Source organism: Branchiostoma lanceolatum, chromosome 8 (assembly GCF_035083965.1).
Source record: "Branchiostoma lanceolatum isolate klBraLanc5 chromosome 8, klBraLanc5.hap2, whole genome shotgun sequence".
NCBI classification, from domain to species: Eukaryota; Metazoa; Chordata; class Leptocardii; order Amphioxiformes; family Branchiostomatidae; genus Branchiostoma; species Branchiostoma lanceolatum.
The window spans coordinates 17,252,599-17,277,642 of NC_089729.1; the positions used below are offsets into that span (position 1 = coordinate 17,252,599).

A 25,044-nucleotide genomic window follows, 5' to 3' on the forward strand; every position below is an offset into this window, starting at 1 on the left:
TGACGTCATTACCTTTTGCTAAAAATACAAAGAGCACAGTAGAAAATTGATTTTAAAAAATCATTAGATGTTTTCAGAAAAGATCAATTTTAACGTGAATGATTTTCAGAATAAAACTGTGCTTAAGTTCCCGCAAATAATGTACTTCATGATAAATAGTCAAAATTACCATCATGAAATTACTATTTATAATGTATACAGAAAATAAAGAAAATAATATTGGGATACTCGACCATCATCATCGTTATCACTTAATGATCATCTCAAAAACCGGTTATTCAAGAACAAACGTGTGGTGACCAAATGTCAAACATTCTGTTAATGCTTGGCTTTTCTCAGTCATTTAAGTCTTTCTTTTCTGGGTATGTGACAAATTTGGTAACGCAAAAAAGTCTTGAAATAGCTTCTTCACAAACGCAACTGAAATCCACAATGGAACACAACTTCTTTGATAAATTGCATGCGAAACTTCCATTTAGAGTAATGTTTCCATTGAGGATATCATTGCAAGTGGAAATGCTTTAACCCAGCTGTAAAAACGCCATTAACCTGAAGGGAAAAATCTTTATACCGGTCACGGATGTCACAAAATGAACTTAGATAGACACGCATACTTTGTCATATTCTCCTGCAGGAGTACAAGGGTCACAGCGATACCGTTGAAGTAGCAAGGCCGACTGTGATGTGAGTAAGAGCTCTTAAAAGCAGTTGTTTCCAACCATTTAACTGTCATTGAACGTCAGGATGCCCATGTATTACACATCCAAGTTCCCTGTCCTGAGTGTAATCTTTGAAAAATTGCCAAGACATCACATCTTTGAAGCAGCATACTTAGGACCCCAACCTTGTAGTATAGAAGCTAGATTGACCATCAGTGTACATGTACTGATACATATCTTAAAGGCACCCAGAGCATTTTATGAGGCTTGAAAACTGGAAATATTCTAGTTGCTGTAATCTTTATGAAATCACTCTCAATGCCACTATTACCACCTTTGCGTGCGGAATTCTTATCAAAAGTGCTCAAAAGCGGCACAAAAATAAGCTACATGGTGATCTTTTAGTTTCACGCGCCAAGTGTAATTAGACCGATCCCATAGCCCCGCCCACCTCCGTCAGAACGTAGAAATGCAAAATTAAAACATGAAAATGCAAATATTTGACGTACATGCAGTCACTCTCTCATTGGTCGAACTGCTAATTGTGATGGCCAGTCAGGATCAGTCTATTAGGGCTTGGATTTTTTTATCAGTTCTCACCACACAACAACATCGTATCGTTGTTCCTTTAATGTCGATATGTAATGGTATAGTGTTATTGAAACTTACTATGTGTAGGAATGACTAGAAATTGGAGCTTTTAGACAAGTTTCAAGCCTCATAAAATGCTTTGGATGCCTTTAAGAACTATTTCCCTAACTGTGTTTACCTTCCTGGACTGTTGTAGGGAAACTCAATACATTTTCCATCCTTACTGTTTCCGTTCACACAATATACATTATTTGTTTGTTACATGTAGCAGTAGTAAACAGAAAAATGCAAATATTTTGTGGTAGTTTTATCACTTGTAATCTTATAAATATTCAAGTTTATTTTGACAAAACAACAGGAGCATATATGGTACACATTATGGTTAACATCAACATGTCAACACCGTAAATTTCACCATCTATTAAAATCATATCTGATGAATAAGATTGCACATCATATTTAATCGATTAATCGATACACTAAGGATGTATGATTCATCTAATCTCTTCTTTCGGATTACCTACTGTTGTGAAAAATCACAGACATCACAAACTGAGTATCACATTTGTATATTGTTACTGCATGGTAGACAATATCTACATGTACATGTAGTGGTAACACCAGCCTGGTAGAGTACTACAGGATACTCAGAGGATTGCCACTACATGATAACTATCATCCTGCATAGCATGACATACATGTACATGTAATCCATTAGTCTGGAATCCAGCCTTGTTCAGGGCTGATTCATTGCACTGGATACCAGACTTAGGCCACAGCAAGTAATTTTTATGGATGACATCAGCTCATTAATTTTCGCCTGATTTCGAGATAAAAAACAAGAAATTTCATTGCCCTCTGACGGTGGTCAACATGCCAAAAATTGGCAAATATGTCGTAAACGTTGACAGTCTAAGGTGTTTCCTTGCATATGAATACCGAGTGTAGTTACTTCAGATGATGGTACAACAAGCTCTTTTCTGCATTTGTTGTAGTTAGTCTATTGAGATGTATACACATCTACGAGGACATATTTACTGTTGAATCAAGGTTTTATATTATATATGAATGAATACAGGATCATATTTCATCGCCTCAATTCTTGTTTAACAAGAATTATGATCTCAAAATTTGAAAATATAGGAATCTTGTTTTTTTTGGCCCGGCTTTGTTTTTTTTGCCCTATCTCATTAATTTTGGAGTCTGCGGAGGATGTCATCCATAAAATTTACTTGCTGTGGCCTAATAATAACAAAAACAGGCCAAAATACCCTCATGGGCTAACATGAACTTATTTCACTGGATTGATAGCAGCATTTTGTCATGTATAATCCTCTTGTTTGTTCTCATGTGTATGGAGGACCTGTGTGTGTTGGATCTTCGCTGAAGGTACAACAGCCACTCTCTGTTTCCCCCCATCCGTGTCCTCTAGTCTCTGACCCCTCGTACTGTGAACATGGCCCTGAAATTGATGTGTCTGTCTCCCACCTTCCCTCACAGGTTGGGCAACTTTTCTAATCTGAGAATCATCTTTTAAAGGATCTTTTCGCAGCATTTGTTCAGAAGTCTGCTCTCTAGGGCTGTCTTTTCTAGCTTCTGGATTGACAGGGTTAGGAGCATCAACAGAATGTCTTGGGTCCTTTCTTTCTGTTGGATTTTGTTTCTTGTCTGCTTCCATAACATTGTAAATGCTGTCCAAAGCCTGTTGCAAGGCACTCACCTGCATTTTTAACAGTACATTCTCAGAGGTTGCTTTAACACTTCCTTCTTGTAAGGCCCTCATAAAAACATCTGCTTGCAGTAATCTAACTTCTTTCTCTTTTAACGCCTGCTTCAATTTTGCTTCGGACTTCATTAAAGCTTCTATTCTGAGATCTTTCTCACTATTTTCTGCATTCAGTCGGATGTTTGCACCCTTAACAATGCGCAGAGCATCTTGTAACTTCTGCGCTTGCGTTCTTAAGGTCTCTATTTCCTCTTTCATACTGGAGAGTTCTCTTTCAAGGCTCTGCATCTGTAAATTGTCAGTTTTTTCCTGACTGTCGGTCATGACCTTGTGGCTGGTGGGATTTGACCTTGGCCTGTTCCTCCTCCTGGCATGTGCAAGGACAAACTCGGCAAGGTTGGGCAAGGTCATTGGAAGGTTGTCAGGGTACTTCACACTCATGTCCTTCCTGTATATAAAAAGTAGGAATTGTTTTGTGACAAATCCATTTCTCTAACTAGTCTAAGACATCTAGAAAGAGAACTAGCCATTAACATATAAGATATCAAGACATGCTCTTGTCAGTCTTTCAAATATCAACACATGGAAAACATAATCAAGCAGAAATATTTTCAGTGTTTTCAAAAAAAATTAAATATATCTCTGGGTCAATAATATATTTATATATCACTGATGACTGAATCTGGTATAATTCATAGGAAAATTTTACAATCATTTTACTGTGTTTTTCTTACCAGTTCTTGCTGTTGAAAACTATTGACAGAAACTTACCTGAGTGCTGGGAAGAAGAGGATTGTGGGATATGCGGGTACTGTGAACTCCCATGGAAGATCATTCTTGTCACCATTAATTCTACAGGTCGTAAAAAAACACCGTTTCATCAGTTGATACAGGTACACATCAAAATAGTTCATTCACAACTTTATTAGTAAACATTTTACCATGAGGTGTCAAGATATTGTAATATAAAGGTGTTTCCTCGATATATGTTTACCAGAAGAAGTACCAATTCTCAGGTGCTATGTGGCGTCGTGTGGCGTAATGTATAGAACATTCGACTGTCAAACAAGGGGACCCGAGTTCGATCCCTGGCTGCCCCCATACATGTCTGGACATGCGCCCCAACGTTGTGCCCTAGGGAAAGGCACTTAACAAGACTTTCCTCACTTCACTCAGGTGTACATGAGTACCTAGCTCATCTAGGGTTAGGGACGTCCCTCGGATAGGACGTTAAATGGAGGTCCCGTGTTTGGGGAGAGCCACACCCCGTGCACATTAAAGAACCCACCACACCTTTCAAAAAAGAGTAGGGGCATGCCCCGGTGTGCGATGGTCCAAAAACCTACAGTCCTACACATGGGTTCGCTGTTAGCAAAAGCCTCCGGCTAGTTGGGCAACCATGTACATGCTGAACCAATAAATAAATAAATAAGTAGGGTTTTACCTTGCTAAGACTAGGTTGGAGGCCCTCTTGAAGTAGGAAGCCAAAAGCAGCCATATGTGTGCCAGGGCAGAACATGCTCCACACCATGGGGCGTAGTACAGCAGCAAAACATCCTGAAACATGGTGTCAGAAGCGGGATGGTTAGATGTACCATGTCAAAACATAAAGATAAAATAATAATAATGTTGTCTTTTTTATTGGTCAGAAATTACCTGCAATGGCAGCCTTACTAGTGCCGAATTGATGCAGGTTTTTGTATACACAACAAATACATATTTGTTTCCACACCTTCACTTTTGTGGAACTGTCGCAAGGGTCTGGGCGGCTGCCATTCGGCGCCAACAGGTGACCTCATTACGACATTCCCCAACCAAAGTCAGGTACCCATTCACACTTGGGTGGAATGAGGAAAGTCGTGTAAAGTGCCTTTCCCAAGGGCACAAGATCGGTGACATGACAGGATTCGAACTCGGGACCTCTTGGTTCTGAGCCGAACGCTCTGCCGTTGCGCCACACGACCCCACAATGATGGTCAGATGTACCATGTCAAAACATAAAGATGAAGCAGTCCTAGAGTACAAGACAGGTGATGATTGGCAACAATTACAAACATCTTTGCCATCTTTTAGTTTTGCTATCTTTCCTTTCTTGTATACCAGAAATGCTACGCCAAAAAAGGATAGAAAATAAATGTCTTATACCTTTGTCTCATCTAACACAACATCGTGGAATGTTTCTCCAGTGACTTCCACCACACAGGGCTGGGTGGCATTGGGAAGACATACACTGTCAGGGGGTGGTGCTGTGTTCAGGTGTCTACTCAGCTGGCTTGTTGTAAAGTTGTGGATAAAAGCAGCTGTAGAATCAAATTAAATCACATTATACCGTTGAAGGGTGGCTGAGGAGTTTTGGGATCTTATTGAAAAAACCCTTTCTTAAGCTTTATAAACCTTCCTCAACCTTAATTTTTTTTTCAGGTAGTGCCTTATAGCAAGGTGATAATTTATGCAAATTAGTATGAGGTCATGATTACGTCATCAAGATTTATAAGGCCACGCCCATTTTTAGCAAAACGGCTCTCCTTGGCTTGTACTTCGATGTTTATCAATATAAATTTGCAGGAATGTACATGATAGCAATACTTAAAGAATTATGCGTGCCAACGAGTATATTTTGAAATATCGATTTTTGGCAAATTTGTTTTGTTTGATAACAATGCAGAAGCTTGCCAGAATTAAGAATCATGTGAAAAAATTGATTATAAAATTCAGAACTGTACACAAGATGCAACTAAAATCAGCCATTTGGAGATATTGCCAGGCTGTTCCAAGACCAGACGTTTAAAGACCATGTTTGCATCATAACTTATAAAAGCATATTGTCTTCAAATACAACAAATTGTAGAAATTGTCATACCTATGTTTGTCTCATTTATGGTCAGACTTGGATCCATGACAAACTGGACTTCATTCTAAAAGAAAAAAGAAGATTCTGCAAATTAAAAAGCTGCAAGAAGACACATAAATGCAGGACCAACTTTCATAATTAAAAACAAATAACGCCACTCAAATCTGACAGCTTTCCCACTGATGTCATTATGATATTGGAGAACCATGTATTAAACACCCTCCTATAAAAGCAGGACCCCTATCGCTCGATTCGTTGGCTTGCTCGCATAGGAGACCTGCTCTTTAGCCCCAGTAGACACAGTTCTGACGTTACTTTAGGTTCAGAACAAATTAACCACCAAATTGTGCCAAATAAGGATAGCTCATTAATCATTCATGAGCAACTGTCAGTAACGTCGCCAGAACCGTGTCTACCGGGGCTAAAGAGCAGGGCCCTTACGCGAGCGAGCCAACAAACCGAGCGATAGGGGTCCTGCTTTTAGGAGGGTGGTATTAAAAATATATATCATTAAAAATATAAGAATACTCACATTGACGTCCACTATGACAATGCTTTCTGTTTCTCCGTTTCTCTCCTTCACTCCAATATTCTCAGCAAAACTCCACTGAGAATTTGAGTCCAACAGATAAAACCCCAGGCTTTTGTTCGTTCTGCATCCGAGCCCTGTGACGTTCACATCTTTTCCTTCAATGTCCACTGCCTCGTCGCTTGCAGATTGCACTGTGTTTCCACTTGCGGAATGTCTAAGATTTGATTCTTTGGAATACAAGCAGCTCTTATCAGTACATACTGTGTTACACTCCGGTTGAGAAGTTTTCACATTCCTAGCTACACTATCGTAGGTCTTTGTATTTTCACACTGAGTTTGCAATCCCTGTTTGCATGCTGGCTCACTGTGTTTTGTGCTATCTATGTTGTTATCTACATCTAAATCTTTACCCTGAGTTTGCAAATAATCTCCAACAGAATTCAAACTGTGAGCACTTTTGGAGGACGGAATTTCTTGCTTGTCAGTCTTCAAGTTTTCAGAGCTGCTGTGTTTTTCAGTTGGTTCATCTGATCCGCGTAGGATTTTGCGATATTCCCTGCTAATGTTGACAAAGTCATGAACAAGTTGTGTGTCGTTACAGTTGAAATAGTCCATGGCAACTTCCCGAAACTAGGAAGGGGAGAGGAGAAAAAATTAACAGAATAAATAGCCATCTTTTCGTTTTCTTTTTAAATAGAACTTAAGATATGTTCAAGTTGCCAGTTTCTGATAATGCATAATTGAAAAAAGCATGTACTTGAAGTAAAAAGGAGTGGTTTGTTACCATAGCAACAGAAGTAGAGTCCCCATCTGGGTTGTCAGGGGTGAAATACAACAGAGATGGCCCTGCCTGCAGTTCTGTGGACAGCTGCAGGCTCTTCACTCCTGCTAGGGGGAGCCACTGCACGGTCTGTAATGACAGAGTTAGAGTATGTAGTCTGAAATCATTGGGGAGGCTAAAACAGGCAAATTCTACAGTTTGTCAATATAGAATACAACACGGGGTATTCCGTATCACCCGAGGTACCAGCCCGACCGAGGGCGGAGGGCGATCTGACACCGTGTTGTATTCTATTTACGTCATACCCACCTGAGAAAACACACATTTCAATGCGGAATGTGCCAACAGTTGAGGGAGTTTTGTGTCCTCGAACACAAAACTGTAACAACATCGATTCCAACCTCTGAATCCTGTATTCGAATTTTCGGCGGCGGCGCAACCGATGCGCTCGAAATGCATTGGAAATATTCTATGGAAGCCCGTGTGATACAACTCTACAACCTCATGTGATACGGATAGTTATCACATGGTCCGGAACACCCGTATCAGGCCCAGGCATGACATAATATACAATACAGCATTGCAGTGTATGAATGTAAATCTGAGACTGATAGAAACTGGTGATGGTTGTAGAATAAAGTATTATCTACCTGCACTCTGTTCTCTTCCACCCATGCCAGGATGTCTTGATGGGAGAAATTCCTGGTGTGGGGATACACCTACCATATGAAAAAAATGTCAGCATCTTGTTGTCAAGTGACATTGCTAGACTAAACCTAAGATTTTCAACCAGCGTTGAACATAAATCTTAAGGGAGGCAAGACATTACATCAGAGATATGTCAAAATGATGATAGCTAATCTTAAGAGGAATATTTCAATATGAAGAACAAGCCCAATGTACAATTCTATCATTAAGATTCATCATCCAAATGAAGCTTATAGCACAACATGTACTGTAAGGCCACACCAATTTTTTTTGTTGCTTCTCCGAATAGCCTCTCCTGTTTTTCCCATTTTGAAAAAAAAAATTGGGTCACTATTCCCATTCACAAATTTTTACTCACGATTTTACTATTTGTTCAGTTGAAAATCTCAATAGCCACCAAAATAGATTATAAAGGCCTGCACATACCTAAAAAGTGTGGTCACATGTTATCATTAAGTTACAATTTTTCATTTATTACAACTATTTCTCGATATCAATCCATATATTACATAGCAAAAGGTAATTCTGTTACTGATATCATAGTACTAGATCAAAGAAAGGGGTTCATTGCATAAAATGAGCCATACAAAGCTTAAATTTAAATAATCCTCTTATTCTTTATGTCATGTAAACCCTTATCTTCACCCCAGACTATTTGCAAAAAAATTTTTTTTTTTTTTTTCACCCTGTCGCTCCAATTTTTTCCTGAAAAAATCTGAGAAGCAACAAATGAAATTGGTGTGGCCTAAGCTTCCTTAACTTATTCATTTTGTTGCTGATAATATATACATGTATCAAGGAGCTATGTTCACAGCAGTAGTGAAAATGAAACTCACCAGTGTATCATTGAGTGTTCTGACCATCACGACAGTCCGTGGCTCTTTGATCTTTATCAGTCCTGCCACCTGTCGGCTAGTGATGACTCCAAATTTGACCCCATGGAATGGTACTGATTGAAAACAAACAAAATGCATGACTTCAACAATGCATTACAAAACTGTTTTAGTAGTACCTCTCCAATAAGGGACTTAATAATGGGACTTTGAAAGAAAAAGCATACGTATACATGTATATATTAGTCAGGCCTACTATGACTTTTGCTTTTATGACATTGATCAAAACTTGATGAGGAATAGTTCAGACATTGTTATACCAAAAACTGGCCGAAAGCAATCGGCCAGTAATAAGATATTGCCAATAACAAGGGAGCTACACGGAGGGCTGTACCTTCCAGTTTGAATCACCCGCACTGTTTCCCTCTCAACCAATGAGCATCGCCTGTATTTAGAATCTCGCCCCCAGTTTTACCTATTTTTTCAAAACATTGTACATGTACTGTATTTTTGTATGCAATGACAAGCCCTAGTCTGTACTTACTCACAGTCGCAGTAGAAGTAGTACATAATTTTCATATTTTGTCCTCAGACAATGTACTGCAGTGTTCCACGTATCTTAAAGGCATCCAGAGCATTTTATGAGGCTTGAAACTTGGATAAAAAAAATTCCAATTTCTAGTCATTCCTACACATAGTGCACAGAATAACACTATACCATTACATATCGACATTAATGAGCAAAGATACGATGTCGTTGTGTAGTGAGAACTGATAGAATATCCAAGCCCTAATAGACTGATCCTGACTGTCCATCACAATTTGCGGTTAGACCAATGAGAGAGTGACTGCATGTCTGTCAAATAGTTGCATTTTTATGTTTTAATTTTGCATTTCTACGTTTTGACGGAGGTAGGCGGAGCTATTGTATTGGTCTATTTACACTAGGCGCATGAAACTAAAAGATCACCATGTAGCTTATTTTTGTGCGCTTTTGAGCACTTTTGATAAGAATTCCGCACGCTAATGTAGTAAAGAGTGGCATTAAATGTCAATTTCATAAAGATTACAGCAACTAGAATATTTCCAGTTTTCAAGCCTCATAAAATGCTCTGGGTGCTTTTAAACAAGAGGATACACACCTTTTTCCAAGGCATTCTGTGCAGCCAGATAGTAGTGTAGATATCCAAGTGTGGGTCTCCAGGCACTGAAGTCAAAGTAGGCAAGTACTCCTGTCTGTATGAATAGTACATGAAACTATTGTTAGTAGAGCTGTGTACCTAAACAAATTTTAGGTACAGGTACAGGGGTTTAGGTACAGGTCCGGACCTGAACCTGTACCTAAACTACTTGTTCAGAAAATGGTAGATTTTCAATAAGTAATTTATTTTCTTTCGAATGCTTGTTCAGCCACACGGCCACTTTTCAACAAAGTTGAAGTGGAGGGGAAGGAATCACGGATAAAGAGTACAAAAGAAACTTTATATGAACTATATCAACACAATCATAAATAATAAGTCGAAATAACTAGATAAAAAAAGACATGAATACATCATTAAGCATATCATTAATAAGTCATTAAGTCCAGTAAGTACTCACATCTTCTAGTGCAGAGAAGAAGACCAGGTCCTCCAAGTCTCTAATATATGTCACTGGTGAGGCCACCCTGCGCAGAAACTTCATCATATGCTTGGTAGTGACGGGACCGTTGTACTCGATCCCCTCAAGCCTTGAGTTGTAAACAAAGAATTTGGGAAACTTCTGGAAAGCGAACTTTTTCCTGCATTCACCAGCGTATTCCCAACAGTTAATGGCTGCAAAAAAGATCTGGAAAAAAGGGGAAAAAAACCCAGATATCAAACCTTCTTACAACATCAAGCTTTGAGGTACACATCAGCAAGAGATTATACACTCATTCAAACCCTGGACTTATCGTGGAATCCTAATTATCTCCATGAAAAATGGAGATATAGTTTTGGGTGTGTCTGTCTGTCTGTCTGTTTGTGTTTCCGCATTTTCCGGACTACTCTAGTTAGCATAACTCAAGAACCTCCTGATGGATTATGATAATATTTGGTATGTGGGCGGGTGTTGTCAAGCCGAACATCAAGGTCGATTTTGGGCCCCCTGGTATGCGACCTTGGAACTGCAGCAGAACTTCGGTTTTTGTATCTTTTTACCTGGACGTGCCATGGTCTTCATTTTTTTTGTGGCAGATAGCTTGTGATGTAATAAAGAAGTGGTGTAGGTTTGGGCCCCCTAGCAGCTTGTTGTATCACAGTGGCATTTGTACCTAGTCCTGAACTACATGTAGATACACCCCTTTTTACCATGTCATAACGAAAGTAACAGAAATTCTATCTAAGACTCGATACACGCTGGGAAAAGTTTCTGGACGAACAACAACGACGAACTTCTTTGACGTCAGGCATTTTTATGGCCAGTACGACTTGGAGGTAAAGCGCAACGAAGTCATGCGGGCCATAAAAATTCTTGACATATGACGCTCGTGCCAATGCACACCCAGGGAAAAAGGCGACATACGTCAAAGACTTGTTGTACATTATTGTCGTACGTCTAGAAAATTTTCCCGGCGTGTATCGGGTCTAAGGCAGTACAAGGATAACTCTCACCTCCTTGTGCAACTCCTTTCCAACCTCGCCATAATCCTGAGCTGCCAGTTGGGACTCTGCGCACCATGGGGCGTAAAACATGACCATGGACAGCTCGCTATGTGCAATCAGTTTCTTCATGGTCTGCACATCTCCTGATCGGAACTCCCTTACAGGTGACATGGGGTGGAACAGGCGCTGGCTGGGGTTGACTGCATAGTGGGAACTGTGATGGGAAAAGGGTTGTTATGATTTAACTTCTGTTATGATTTCTAGGACAGAATTATACAAGCATTCATTTTTTCCACACACCATTCGACGGTGGAATGCTCTGCCCGGCACGGTTGTGACGGCTCCCACAGTTGAGTCTTACCGTGCCAGGCTGGAGGCCTGCCCGCCTTAGCCTGGGACCTCCCCCCCACTACTTTGCCCCCCGCGGGGTTATATGGGGGTATGCAAGATGATGATGATGATGAACTTAATATTGTACAGACCACCTTGTTTAGATTCTGCCCTGAGACATAGATTGCCAAAAATACAAACATATTATTCATAAAAAAATCTATTGTTTTTCATCTGTTTAGTGCTGGTATGTTATGCTGAAGGGCGGTTATACTGGCTAAGCAGATGCACAAGTATGTTACTTGTGCATTGTTGGCCGACAAACATTTTTGTCTGAAGGTTTGCTCCCACTTGTTAGATGTACCATTTGTATCTTTTACGTTTTAGTATCTGTGCGATAGCATTAGATAGTACAAATATTCTGTAGATTAGTACTAACATAAATATTAAGTAATTTATTACGTAATCTATTAGTAGGGCTAGAAAATCATTTTTGGAAATGGGTGCACTGGTGTACCCAACCCAAAAAGTTAGGTGCACAGAAAGAATTTCGGGTGCACGACATAAAATAAAGTTGAATGTCGGCAAAACATAATATTACAAAAATGGCTTATTTCTTAATTTAAGAACTTCAATCTGTAATTCTATAGCTAACCTTAAAATCTTAAACAAGTGATACATCAAATAAAGTACAAGACATCAATTTGCATGAATTCAGCACAAGTCGTTACGTAATTTTACTTTCTGAAGCAGAGATATTTTCATAAATTATATCTGATGTCCCTCCCACAGCCCCCCTCCCCCTTTTGTCACGAGAGAAAGGTGTCACCGCGAAGCGTTAATTGAGATGTTTACTTAACAAAATGCTTCAACAAACATTAACACTCACCTCCTAGAAGCTTTAACGATGTAAAAGAACAGTCCCACTAGTAGACAGACCACCAAACGGATCGCCGCAAGTCGTAGCATGGCTCTCTTCTTCGTTCGTTTTTCTCTCAGCCTTGTCCGTTTCTTCTCGTCTGCGTTGTTCGACGTCTCACCATTCTGGTTCGCCACCTGGCGTTCAACCATCGCCCCATACTACACTACAATAGCTGCAGGACACGTATGGTGGCACGCTGACGTAGACATAGGTCGATACGAACAACTTCTGTCAACAAAACAGCAAGCACCATATTTTTTCTCTCCACAAAGTACACGTCTCTTTCCGGTTGGAAACGAGGGCGACAGAACGTACAAAAGAATTATCATAATCGGTTATAGAACTTTCATTGAATCTGAGTACCTGGTAACTATCATCACAGAATTATCATATATTTTTTTCAAGTTTATTTATGGAGTATTTTGACTATTTCGTATTATTTATCTGTCGTACATTGATTCGTTGAAAGAATTGTTGTTTGTCGCTCTCTAACAAGCAGTTGAAAGGTCATTCGTTTTTGGCATTACCTGTGGGGCGGAGACACACAGGTGGGAAGCCACAAAGGATCATGCTTTTTCTAAAGCTGAGAATGCACTTTGAATAGCTATCCATGCCTCGCATTAGGCCAGAGCATATCGGGATTTATGCCATACCTGGGTCGCGAAAACATTTGATACGGGTGTTCCGCATCATGTAATAATTTTCCTTATGCCATTATAACCTGGGCTGTGAAAATGTTCGATATAGGTGTTCCGCATCGTGTGATAATTTACTTATGTCATGCCTGAGCCTGATACGGGTGTTCCGGACCGTGTGATAACTATCCGTATCACACGGGGCTCTGGTTTTATCACACAGGCTTCCATAGAATACTTAGAATGCATTTCGAGTGCGCCGCTGTCGAAAAGTCGAATACTGGATTCGGTCGTTGGAATTGTGGCTGTTACAATTTTCTGTTCGAGGACACTAACTTTTCTCAACTTCTGGTGCATTTCACATTGTTTTAGAAAGTAATGTTAAACTAGTGTTAGAAGTCTCAGTGGTTAAAAAAAGATAAAGTCCAAAATACACTGTACTTCATTAGCCTCCTTCGCAGACTTCCTATGAACAGCGGTGTTTATAGGGGGGGGGGGGAAGGTTCTCTGCCAAGGGAGTTGTGTAGACGAGGGACGACGTCTACACAACTCCCTTGGCAGAGAACCTTGCCCCCCCCCCCCCCCTATGAACACCGCTGTTCATAGGAAGTCTGCGAAGGAGGCTAGTACTTCATTGAGATGAGCCCCAGGAGAGTTTAGAATGTAACTATGTGAGATTTTCATCCATCCCTTTTTATACTAACCTCATTGCTTGTACGAACTACAAGACATGCCAAGAGTCGAAACAGGTTTCTTTTTGTCTATATTGTACAAAACAAATGGTACTGACAAGCTCATCGGCCATGCTGCATTTTAAAGCCCATTTCACATATTCAGGACCTTCCCACGACCTTACTCCGGACCACTCCCAACCAAGGTCAGCGCTTGGTTGTCAGAGGTAGCAGAACACAGTTTCCGGCCTATGGGGATTTCTATAGTTAAGGGCCCCAAGGTGACTAGCTTCGACGCGGTAAAAAATGTAACGCGGTGCACTTGAGAAATACGAAAAACGAATATGTTTGAGTTTAGGGTACAACCTACAAATAAATAAAAAACCGAAAAATCCTGTCGGCGGCGTATCGGCTCCTCATGCCCACTTTGAAACAGCGCTCTGCGAGAGGTCACTGAACTGCACCGACTGACCCCGTGAGGCGGTTGCACAAGATGGCGCATTTATACACAAAGCAGAAAAGGCCTACTCTCCAAGCAGAGCTAGGGTTTCGGCTGGTTTTTAACGTGTTTTTAGGCGTTTTTGTCATGCCTTCTACTTTGTCATCGTTTTTGTTGTGTCGCAAACCCAAGGGGTTAAAGATAGAAAGAAACCATGACAAAGTAGAAAGCCCGACAAAAACGCCTAAAAACACGTCAAAAACCTGCCGGACCCACTTCTCTGCTTGGAGAGTAGAAAAGGCCCACTATCCAAATCCTACGGTCTACAAGTCGACATATTTCTACACCACACAGCACAGTTTACATATGGATGCCTCTCACATGTAGCTTCGTTTCTACCCAGTCTTCGAGAGTTTCGGCCGCACTATTTTCTGGGCCGCGTCATAGATTAAAACTGTAATCTGCTACCTCTATAATGCTTTAAGTATGGGGTGGGGGGGGGGGGGCGTAACTTTGGTCAGCTATTACTTCCTAACCATGAATAAGAAAGTAAAGTGCATTTCATTTCCTCAAATACCCACCAAGTGCCCTATCGTTTGAATGTAAAGTTTGAACATTCTGATAAAGAGATTAAATTTTAGACCGGAGCAGTTGGTCTATAATGCTTTAAGTATGGGGTGGGGGGGGGGGGGGCGTAACTTTGGTCAGCTATTACTTCCTAACCATGAATAAGAAAGTAAAGTGTATTTCATTTCCTCAAATACCCACCAAGTGCCCTATCGTTTGAATGTAAAGTTTGAACATTCTGATAAAGAGATTAAATTTTAGACCGGAGCAGTTGGTCTATAATGCTTTAAGTATGGGGTGGGGGGGGGGGCGTAACTTTGGTCAGCTATTACTTCCTAACCATGAATAAGAAAGTAAAGTGATTTCATTTCCTCAAATACCCACCAAGTGCCCTATCGTTTGAATGTAAAGTTTGAACATTCTGATAAAGAGATTAAATTTTAGACCGGAGCAGTTGGTCTATAATGCTTTAAGTATGGGGTGGGGTGGGGGGGGGGGGCGGGGCGTAACTTTGGTCAGCTATTACTTCCTAAACATGAATAAGAAAGTAAAGTGATTTCATTTCCTCAAATACCCACCAAGTGCCCTATCGTTTGAATGTAAAGTTTGATAATTCTGATAAAGAGATTAAATTTTAGACCGGAGCAGTTGGTCTATAATGCTTTAAGTATATGGTGGGGGGGGGCGTAACTTTGGTCAGCTATTACTTCCTAACCATGAATAAGAAAGTAAAGTGATTTCATTTCCTCAAATACCCACCAAGTGCCCTATCGTTTGAATGTAAAGTTTGAACATTCTGATAAAGAGATTAAATTTTAGACCGGAGCAGTTGGTCTATAATGCTTTAAGTATGGGGGGGGGGGGCGTAACTTTGGTCAGCTATTACTTCCTAACCATGAATAAGAAAGTAAAGTGATTTCATTTCCTCAAATACCCACCAAGTGCCCTATCGTTTGAATGTAAAGTTTGAACATTCTGATAAAGAGATTAAATTTTAGACCGGAGCAGTTGGTCTATAATGCTTTAAGTATGGGGTGGGGGGGGGGCGTAACTTTGGTCAGCTATTACCTCCTAACCATGAATAAGAAAGTAAAGTGATTTCATTTCCTCAAATACCCACCAAGTGCCCTATCGTTTGAATGTAAAGTTTGGACATTCTGATAAAGAGATTAAATTTTAGACCGGAGCAGTTGGTCTATAATGCTTTAAGTATGGGGTGAGGGGGGGCGTAACTTTGGTCAGCTATTACTTCCTAACCATGAATAAGAAAGTAAAGTGATTTCATTTCCTCAAATACCCACCAAGTGCCCTATCGTTTGAATGTAAAGTTTGAACATTCTGATAAAGAGATTAAATTTTAGACCGGAGCAGTTGGTCTATAATGCTTTAAGTATGGGGGGGGGGCGTAACTTTGGTCAGCTATTACTTCCTAACCATGAATAAGAAAGTAAAGTGATTTCATTTCCTCAAATACCCACCAAGTGCCCTATCGTTTGAAAGTAAAGTTTGAACATTCTGATAAAGAGATTAAATTTTAGACCGGAGCAGTTGGTCTATAATGCTTTAAGTATCGGGTGGGGGGGGGCGTAACTTTGGTCAGCTATTACTTCCTAACCATGAATAAGAAAGTAAAGTGATTTCATTTCCTCAAATACCCACCAAGTGCCCTATCGTTTGAATGTAAAGTTTGAACATTCTGATAAAGAGATTAAATTTTAGACCGGAGCAGTTGGTCTATAATGCTTTATAAGTACTGGGTGGGGGGGGGCGTAACTTTGGTCAGCTATTTCTTCCTAACCATGAATAAGAAAGTAAAGTGATTTCATTTCCTCAAATACCCACCAAGTGCCCTTTCGTTTGAATGTAAAGTTTGAACATTCTGATAAAGAGATTAAATTTTAGACCGGAGCAGTTGGTCTATAATGCTTTATAAGTATGGGGTGGGGGGGCGTAACTTTGGTCAGCTATTACTTCCTAACCATGAATAAGAAAGTAAAGTGATTTCATTTCCTCAAATACCCACCAAGTGCCCTATCGTTTGAATGTAAAGTTTGAACATTCTGATAAAGAGATTAAATTTTAGACCGGAGCAGTTGGTCTATAATGCTTTATAAGTATGGGGTGGGGGGCGTAACTTTGGTCAGCTATTACTTCCTAACCATGAATAAGAAAGTAAAGTGAATTCATTTCCTCAAATACCCACCAAGTGCCCTATCGTTTGAATGTAAAGTTTGAACATTCTGATAAAGAGATTAAATTTTAGACCGGAGCAGTTGGTCTATAATGCTTTATAAGTATGGGGTGGGGGGGGGGGCGTAACTTTGGTCAGCTATTACTTCCTAACCATGAATAAGAAAGTAAAGTGAATTCATTTCCTCAAATACCCACCAAGTGCCCTATCGTTTGAATGTAAAGTTTGAACATTCTGATAAAGAGATTAAATTTTAGACCGGAGCAGTTGGTCTATAATGCTTTATAAGTATGGGGTGGGGGGGCGTAACTTTGGTCAGCTATTACTTCCTAACCATGAATAAGAAAGTAAAGTGATTTCATTTCCTCAAATACCCACCAAGTGCCCTATGGTTTGAATGTAAAGTTTGAACATTCTGATAAAGAGATTAAATTTTAGACCGGAGCAGTTGGTCTATAATGCTTTATAAGTATGGGGTGGGGGGGGGGGCGTAACTTTGGTCAGCTATTACTTCCTAACCATGAATAAGAAAGTAAAGTGATTTCATTTCCTCAAATACCCACCAAGTGCCCTATCGTTTGAATGTTAAGTTTGAACATTCTGATAAAGAGATTAAATTTTAGACCGGAGCAGTTGGTCTAGGTAGCAGAACACAGTTTCCGGCCTATAGGGATTTCTATAGTTAAGGGCCCCAAGGTGACTAGCTTCGAAGCGGTAAAAAATGTAGCGCGGTGCACTTGAGAAATACGAAAAACGAATATGTTTGAGTTTAGGGTACAACCTACAAATAAATAAAAAACCGAAAAATCCTGTCGGCGTATCGGCTCCTCACGCCCACTTTGAAACAGCGCTCTGCGAGAGGTCACTGAACTGCACCGACTGACCCCGTGAGGCGGTTGCACAAGATGGCGCATTTATACACAAAGCGGAAAAGGCCCACTATCCAAATCCTACGGTCTACAGGTCGACATATTTCTACACCACACAGCACAGTTTACACATGGATGACTCTCACATGTAGCTTTCTACCCAGTCTTCGATAGTTTCGGCCGCACTATTTTCTGGGCCGCGTCATAGACCCCGGGGGTCGCGGATTAAAACTGTGTTCTGCTACCTTGTGAATAGCCTGTAATCCATCCTATTCTTGATCCAATTCGTCCTTATGTCTGATGAATACTGCCCTTCAGGAGACCCAATGCAGAACATTATCTATTTGTCCTCCAGTTCGAAAACTGCAATCGCCAGCAAAATTGAAGTCTTTTATGTTTTCCAAGTACCCGCCGTCATAGCACACCGTGGGACTGACGTCTGTAGCGTTGCCATGGCTACGGACCAAGAGGATTTAAAAGGAGTGCGGCACGTCGTGAAGAACAGACCAGAAACAGGAAAGTGCAGAGAGAAAACTTTCTATGATCCGACGAACATAAGGCAAGCAAACCACCGCCGCCTGATCCACCGGTAAGTCTGTGGATTCTACCTATAATGTTATCACGCGAAAAGGTTGTTTCCTAACCTTGTATTTCATTCCGATCTCCGAATCCGGCATTCGAATTTTCGACGGCGGCGCAACCGGCGCGCTCGAAATGCATTCTAAATATTCTATGGAAGCCCGTGTGATACAAATCTAGAACCTCATGTGATACGTATAGTTATCACACGGTCCGGAACACCCGTATCATGTCCAGGTATGACATAAAATACAATACAATGTTTTTCATCCACCAAAAGAAAACTAATTTTTGTATCAACCGGATTTCCAGATACTGTTGGCCATTTTCCAGACTGTTCCTGTTGAGACCCCCCTCCCCCCCCCCCCCCCCCCCCCCGCTTCACAAGACCGTGGTGGACGGGAAGGGCGACCCCCGTAGCCGGTAAGAACCATTCTCACTCCGCTCGATCGTACTGAAACTGCTGCTTGTCAGATTTCAGCGTGCCTACACGCTGTTCTCCTTGGTATTCTTAAGCACAATATTATCCGCCAATCCGACTCGGTCCACCCGACGAAGTTTACAGGACCGTGCAGTGGACAGAGTTGGTAGGCAGGTAAAGGTCTTGATGGTACCGGACAGACCAGTGTGCTGTCTTCTGAGTTTCGGCGTGTCTACAAGCTGGTTTCCTCGGCTGTCTCAAGCTCCGTTGTCCGTCCATCTATTTGACTCTGTCCGCCCCCAAACGTCAGACCTAATCAAGTCTAATGTCAGCGTCGGTCGGTGTTGGAAATTATCATCTTATCGCTACTACGTGCGATTGAAAGCTCTGAATCATTTTCTTCTCTTTTTTAAAACTCTAGTCGGTAGGTACAGGATTTGTATAGTTGAAAACCTTTTTCCACTCCTGATTGCAATTCAAGGTTCGATTCAAGCTAAAATGTCTTACAAATGAAAAACCATTTTGTTCTCGCGATCACCATAATCAGCACTGTCCTTAAAACCCTGGGAGTGTTTGGGAGATTGTATCTTTGGAAGGCCATAAGTCTAGACCAACAGTATAGATTGAAGTGCTTTCTTTCACTTTTGACAAAGATTTGATCCCACTTTCATCTTATAGTTTACAAAATTTCATCTAATCGCTTTTACATACGTACATGTTTTGAAGACTGAAAAAAGTTTTTTTTTTCTATTAAAGATTAGAAGGTAGCTACATGATTGTTTTTGAAATGATTTGTTTTTTATTCAAGGATGCAATTTCAAGAAAACATGTCTGACAAATGAAAAATCATTTTATTTTTGCGATCACCATAATCAGTTTATTATTTTCCTCGAAACCTTGGGCGTATTTGGGAGATTGTATCTTTCGAAGGCCATAAGTCTAGACCAATCAGCATAGGTTGGAAAGTGCTTTCTTTTTTTCACGTTTGACAGAGAGCTTCTTTTATTCCACTTTCATCTATGTTTTGAAGCTTAGAAAATAGATTTTCCTTTTTAAAATCCTCTCGGTAGTTCTAGGATTATCATTAAAAACTTGTTTTATTCGAATTCCGATGGCAAGTTAAGGTTCATATTAACGGTTCGAAATGTCTTACACATAAATAATCATCTTGATACGACGATCACCATAGTCAGTTGCTTTCCTCAAAACCTTGGGCGTGTTTGGGAGATTGTATTTTTTGAACGCTAAAAGTCTAGACCAATCAATAGATTAAACAGCGCTTTCTTTCTTTCACTTTGAGGCATTTGTCAATTCATAGCAAAACGTACAACTGGAAAAAAACGGAGCACTGGAAAAAACTGCACTCTCCCGTGTAATGGTAACGTTACAAAAAAGTGATCCAATAAAAAGCTTGCAAAAAGTGGTCGATGTGGAATGATAATCAAATGGGGCGGCAACGTGGAACCTTTTACTTGGTCAGTGCCATATGGCTGTATATGATAGTATCCTATTTATCATGCGTAGCCCTAGGTCCTCCTGTGTGAGTGATGCGGAGAATCGTCGTCTGAAGCCTAAAGGCACCTATGTGCTGAGGCGACCGCCCTAAAGCGGGCGCATACCTCTAGCCAAGCAGAAACATGTCCGGGGAGGGCGGGTGGGTACGCTTCAGGCTCCAGACGTGGCCGGAGGACCCGGAGCTCACATGAAAGTGTACTATGGGGCACTATACCTTATTTACATAGGGGGTATGACGTCACACCGTCTGACCAATGGCTGTGCATGTTAAAAAGTATCCTATTTATCATGCGTAGCCCTAGGTCCTCCTGTGTGAGTGATGCGGAGAATCGTCGTCTTTCGCTTTCGCCGTCTCTGGCTGTTGAGCCCATTCCTTCCGTTTTATTCTCCACATCAGAACATACTAAGATACTTGATGCCTTCTCACCTGCCCCTCTCTCATCTTAACTCTTCCCAATCATCCCTTGCTCATCTCCCTTATTCTTATCTTCATCACCCCTCCCTTATCTTACCCCTCTCTCATAAGATGCCCACTCTCATGCCACTCTCACATTTTGTCCTACCCCTTCCTCATCGCGCATCCATCCTACCACCAGCCTTTCCTTACCTAAACCCCTCTCTTACCATCCCAAACCTAAGAAAAACTTATCTTCCCCCTCCGATGCCTTTCTAACAGTCTGTACCGCATAATTATTAATACCTTATTCCGACAAAGTCTCAGTCCCGGACGAGTGCAGTTCCCTTGTTGCAATGACTTACCAAAAAAGAACAGGTTTAACCGTGTCAGAGACTGCGCCGTACACCCAACGCCTGCTTGAACTTGAACCGCGCCCTTCATGATCAGATGGATTAAAGCCTTCCTTAGACCTTACCCACTCAAGCTGGACTGTCCGATACTATTACCATGGAACATATTCCGACTCCACCTATGCCCCTGACTTTCCCAGCCAAAATTACCCGAGCCACGCGCTCCGCTGGCTCTTAAGGCTGAAAAATTAGTGGATGACTTGACCTGACAAAACCCCCAAATTCATTCCTCCCAACATTCCACAGCCCCTTAACAACATGAGAATACGCCCAAAGACAAACAAAATGTTGCATATCCACTTCAGGAAGACTCATGTCACACACTATCGATTTGCTCCCAGAAAAAGGGGAACATTCAACGAATGAACATTACGAGGGTGATAGGCGTTATCCCCCAGGCTGAACTCTAAGAAAACTCTTACCAGGACTCAAAGCGTACCCAACAAAACAGCGCTTATACTTCCTCAGGAAGGTATAGCCCCTTCATCTCTGCAATAACGACCATATTACGGTGCATACCTCCCACACTCATCCCGTTCTCGAAAATGCCGCTTCAGACAGCCAAATACGTGGATAAGTGAAAAAGATCGAGGGGGTCGAACAACCGCCACCCTGCGTGTGGAATAATACCTCCTACGCCACCGCCTACTCCCAACTGGAACTGCTACCCATCCGCTCACCGCGTAGAACTCTGAGACATTCACTGAGATACTCTTTAGCAAGTACTGCTATCAACTAGAGGAAACAACAGTGTTCCCGGTCGCGACCGTCAAACAAACCTGACCCTCACCATGACTGGACTGGATATTATACGAACAGTGTATACCTGGACGGACCAGTTCTCTGAACGCCCAAAAGTAATCTGACGCCACTTAAGGCCCTTCTGGCCGCCCTGTTCCCTTTTCCCCCGAAATAAAACCATTCCCAAATGTACAAAACCTTACGGGCTCCAACTCCGACCTTTCACAGCCCAGCTCGCTACGAGTGTATTTTACCGACATCTGGACGTCGTCGAAACCAAAACTTCCATAAAATCTTGCCAACCATGTCATACTCTCTCAGAAGGCTTCCCAAAGACTTCACGAGTAAGCCTTCCCCTTGTAGAGAAAACAAATTTGCTACCCCTGGTTTACCCACTCCGCCTAAAACACCCAATGCCAGCTGCAGGAGTACCCGTTACACTGACTCACAAGTGGTGGGACTAACCCTTTCAAGTTAGCGGATAATCTTGCCCTTTAACACACCATACCAACCCAGCGTCCGGAGCATTGCACTGAGACGCGATCTCGCGAGTCTGTACCTTCAGCAGCCTCAAACTGGCTTTCCCTAAACTCTAGACAAACTGCCGCCTTTACTTCACTTCCCTTCCACGATATCTTACCAGAGTTCTCTCCTGTGTCACCTGTCTCATCTGTGCTAGCCGTAGGTGTTGTACTTTCCTTTTCCCCGAAGTCATCCAGTAGTTAGCTCGTTCATGTGGAGATTGTCCAACGCCCTCTGCAAAAATCTTTTCCTCAACAGCCGCCAGGAGTGGAATCACCCCCTCTCAGCCACATGCAAATACCCACTCCAGCGTGAACAACAGACCCTGTTATCCCGCGCAATCTTAAGTTTAGCGAACATCAAAACTGTGGTGTATGCAGTGCCGACATTCCTTCTCACCAATCCACGATCTCTTGTCAACAAAACTGACGGATTCCAGGCCGTTCTATCGAGCAATAACGTGGACATTGCTGCGATCTCTGGGTCCTGGTTTTCTCTTTCCACGCCACAAGAACGTCAGACGAGAGATACCCCGTGTACTCTAAACGTCGCACAGATCGTCGCGGCGGTGGGGCAGCAGTGTAGGTGCGCGACGGCATACCGTCCCGTGTCATATCTGAAATCACTGTCCCAGAACAACTGGAATACCTGTGTGTGTACGTGCGACCCCAACGCATGACTCGTCAGTTTTCGTCGATCACCGTACGCACCTCGTACTCACCGCCGCCGTCACCGCACGACGATTAACTCATAGAACACCTCATTTCATTTCCGGATCAAATGCGTACAGCTTTTTAGAACATTGGTGTCGGCCATCTAGGGGACTTCAATCAGATGTATATTCCCAACATCCTCTTAGACCGTGCTCTCTCTCAGGATCTCTCAAGTTGTTCGAAACAGCACCAGGGGAAGCGCCAACCTTAATCTTATCGTGACAAAACCATGAAAAAGTGCTAAAAAACTACCGAAATCCTCCCACCGATTGAACTCAGTAACCACTGTCGTATCCTGGAAAGCTCAAGTGAAGCTTAAACAAAATGACTGTAGAAAGATGCTTACTCGTGACATTCACGAGCCTAATCTGAGCAACTTTGGGAGATGGACTACTACCCAACCTTGGAGAGAAGTTTTCACCGCAACCACGACTGACGAAAAGGCTGACGCCTTCTATAGCCCCCCTGACCTGTGCCATCGCCAAGTTCTGCCCCAACTAAAACTGTCAAACCACACCACAGTGACAAACCCTGCGAAACACTCAGAATCAATCACCTGATAAAGCAGAGACAGAGAACTTTCACGTCTGGGAGTCTCACCGTCACGTCTAAGTTTTACAGAGACAAGGTTCAAAGAGAGAGGGGCGCAAGAAGGGCAAACCTAGGTCGCGGTACAACGGTTGCAAGGCCATGTGAGACCTGAACAAAAAGGCCAACTTGATCCACGCCCCCGGTACCGATCAAACCGACCACACTGCCATAGCCCCCGCCCTCAATGCTTAATTCGCGGATGTGTCTCAGTCACTGCCACCCTTGGAACTGCCATCTCTCCCGTCACTCCTACCGGCCAAACCTTTACCTGACCTCCAAGTCTTGAATGTTTACTCAAACTTGCGGTCCACCAACAACTACAAGAGTCCCGGTCCCGACAACATACCTGCCTGTATTCTACAGGACTTCGCAAGTGAACTGAGCACGCCTCTCTGTGACTTACACAACCCATTCAGTCAGGTAAGGCATCGCTTCTAGTCACTGAAGGGAAGCTAACGCAGTTCCCCTGTCAACGTCTAGTCAACCAAACATCGACGAACTCCGACCCATATCACTTATTCCAAAGTCGTCTAAACTCAGTGAACGCTCCGTGGCAGATTGGATAGGACAAAATATAATTAAAAGACTAGATCCCCGCCAATTTTGTGGCAGGAAACAAAGATCGACGACACACGCCCTGGTCAACTTGGTTAACTTCCTGTGCAAATCCATGTCATTGCCAAAATCAGTCTGTACACTTGTTACCACCGACCCGTCTAAAGCATTTGACAAGGTTGACCACATAAATGCTATTCGGTCCTTGCTAGACATCGGTGTTCGCCCGACCGTGATACCCTGGTAGCTTCAAGACTGAGCGGAGGCAGAGGGTGGTCTACCAGGCCGCGTTCTCAGAACAATTCACAAGGAACAATTCCCGGACCTGCCATCTTCACTTGTGTGTGACGCAAACCGCTGCGTAGTCGTTCATCTTACCCAGCCCTCTTAAAGTCAACTGCAAGAGCAATTTCAACACACGTCGTCTTTAAATTGCCGATGGGCTTATGCCAGGCTTCTGTCACACGCGGTCTCCCTCAGTCTATGTCCTATCCCTGCCTGTGTAAAAAAACAGGGTGGGGTGTAACGAAGCCAACCCATGCCTCACTCTCCTTTCCAGACCTCTTCCCAAAAGAGTAAAATGAAGGCGCTATGACTGGCCCGCCGGAAGCCTGTCAATTAAGTCACACACAAAAAAAAAAAAATAGTGACTTGCGATTGAGCTTGTAGTC

The 25,044-nt window shown here is 42.1% G+C and overlaps 1 protein-coding gene across 1 annotated transcript; it reads right to left on the reverse strand.

The window, feature by feature from the left end:
- Positions 1-469: 469 nt before the first annotated feature.
- On the reverse strand, positions 470-12,858 carry LOC136439962 (thioredoxin domain-containing protein 11-like). Its single transcript, XM_066435658.1, has 13 exons — positions 12,525-12,858; positions 11,315-11,519; positions 10,281-10,508; positions 9,824-9,917; positions 8,685-8,797; positions 7,791-7,859; positions 7,144-7,269; positions 6,360-6,989; positions 5,837-5,891; positions 5,122-5,276; positions 4,421-4,533; positions 3,748-3,828; positions 470-3,424 (listed from the first exon to the last, which is right to left on the reverse strand). The coding sequence occupies exons 1-13, from the start codon at positions 12,704-12,706 to the stop codon at positions 2,572-2,574; spliced, it is 2,904 nt and encodes a 967-aa protein (XP_066291755.1). The 5' UTR covers positions 12,707-12,858; the 3' UTR covers positions 470-2,571.
- Between the last annotated feature and the right edge of the window lie 12,186 nt (positions 12,859-25,044).

Bases quoted from the DNA above. Each gene is read 5' to 3' on its own strand.
- LOC136439962 (XM_066435658.1), bottom strand. From the start codon at position 12,706: ATGGTTGAACGCCAGGTGGCGAACCAGAATGGTGAGACGTCGAACAAC. The intron at 8,798-9,823 runs GTGTGTATCCTC...GTTTTCAATCAG, and splicing joins ACAGAATGCCTTGGAAAAAG to TACCATTCCATGGGGTCAAA. The intron at 5,892-6,359 runs GTGAGTATTCTT...TTTTTCTTTTAG, and splicing joins TTGTCATAGTGGACGTCAAT to AATGAAGTCCAGTTTGTCAT.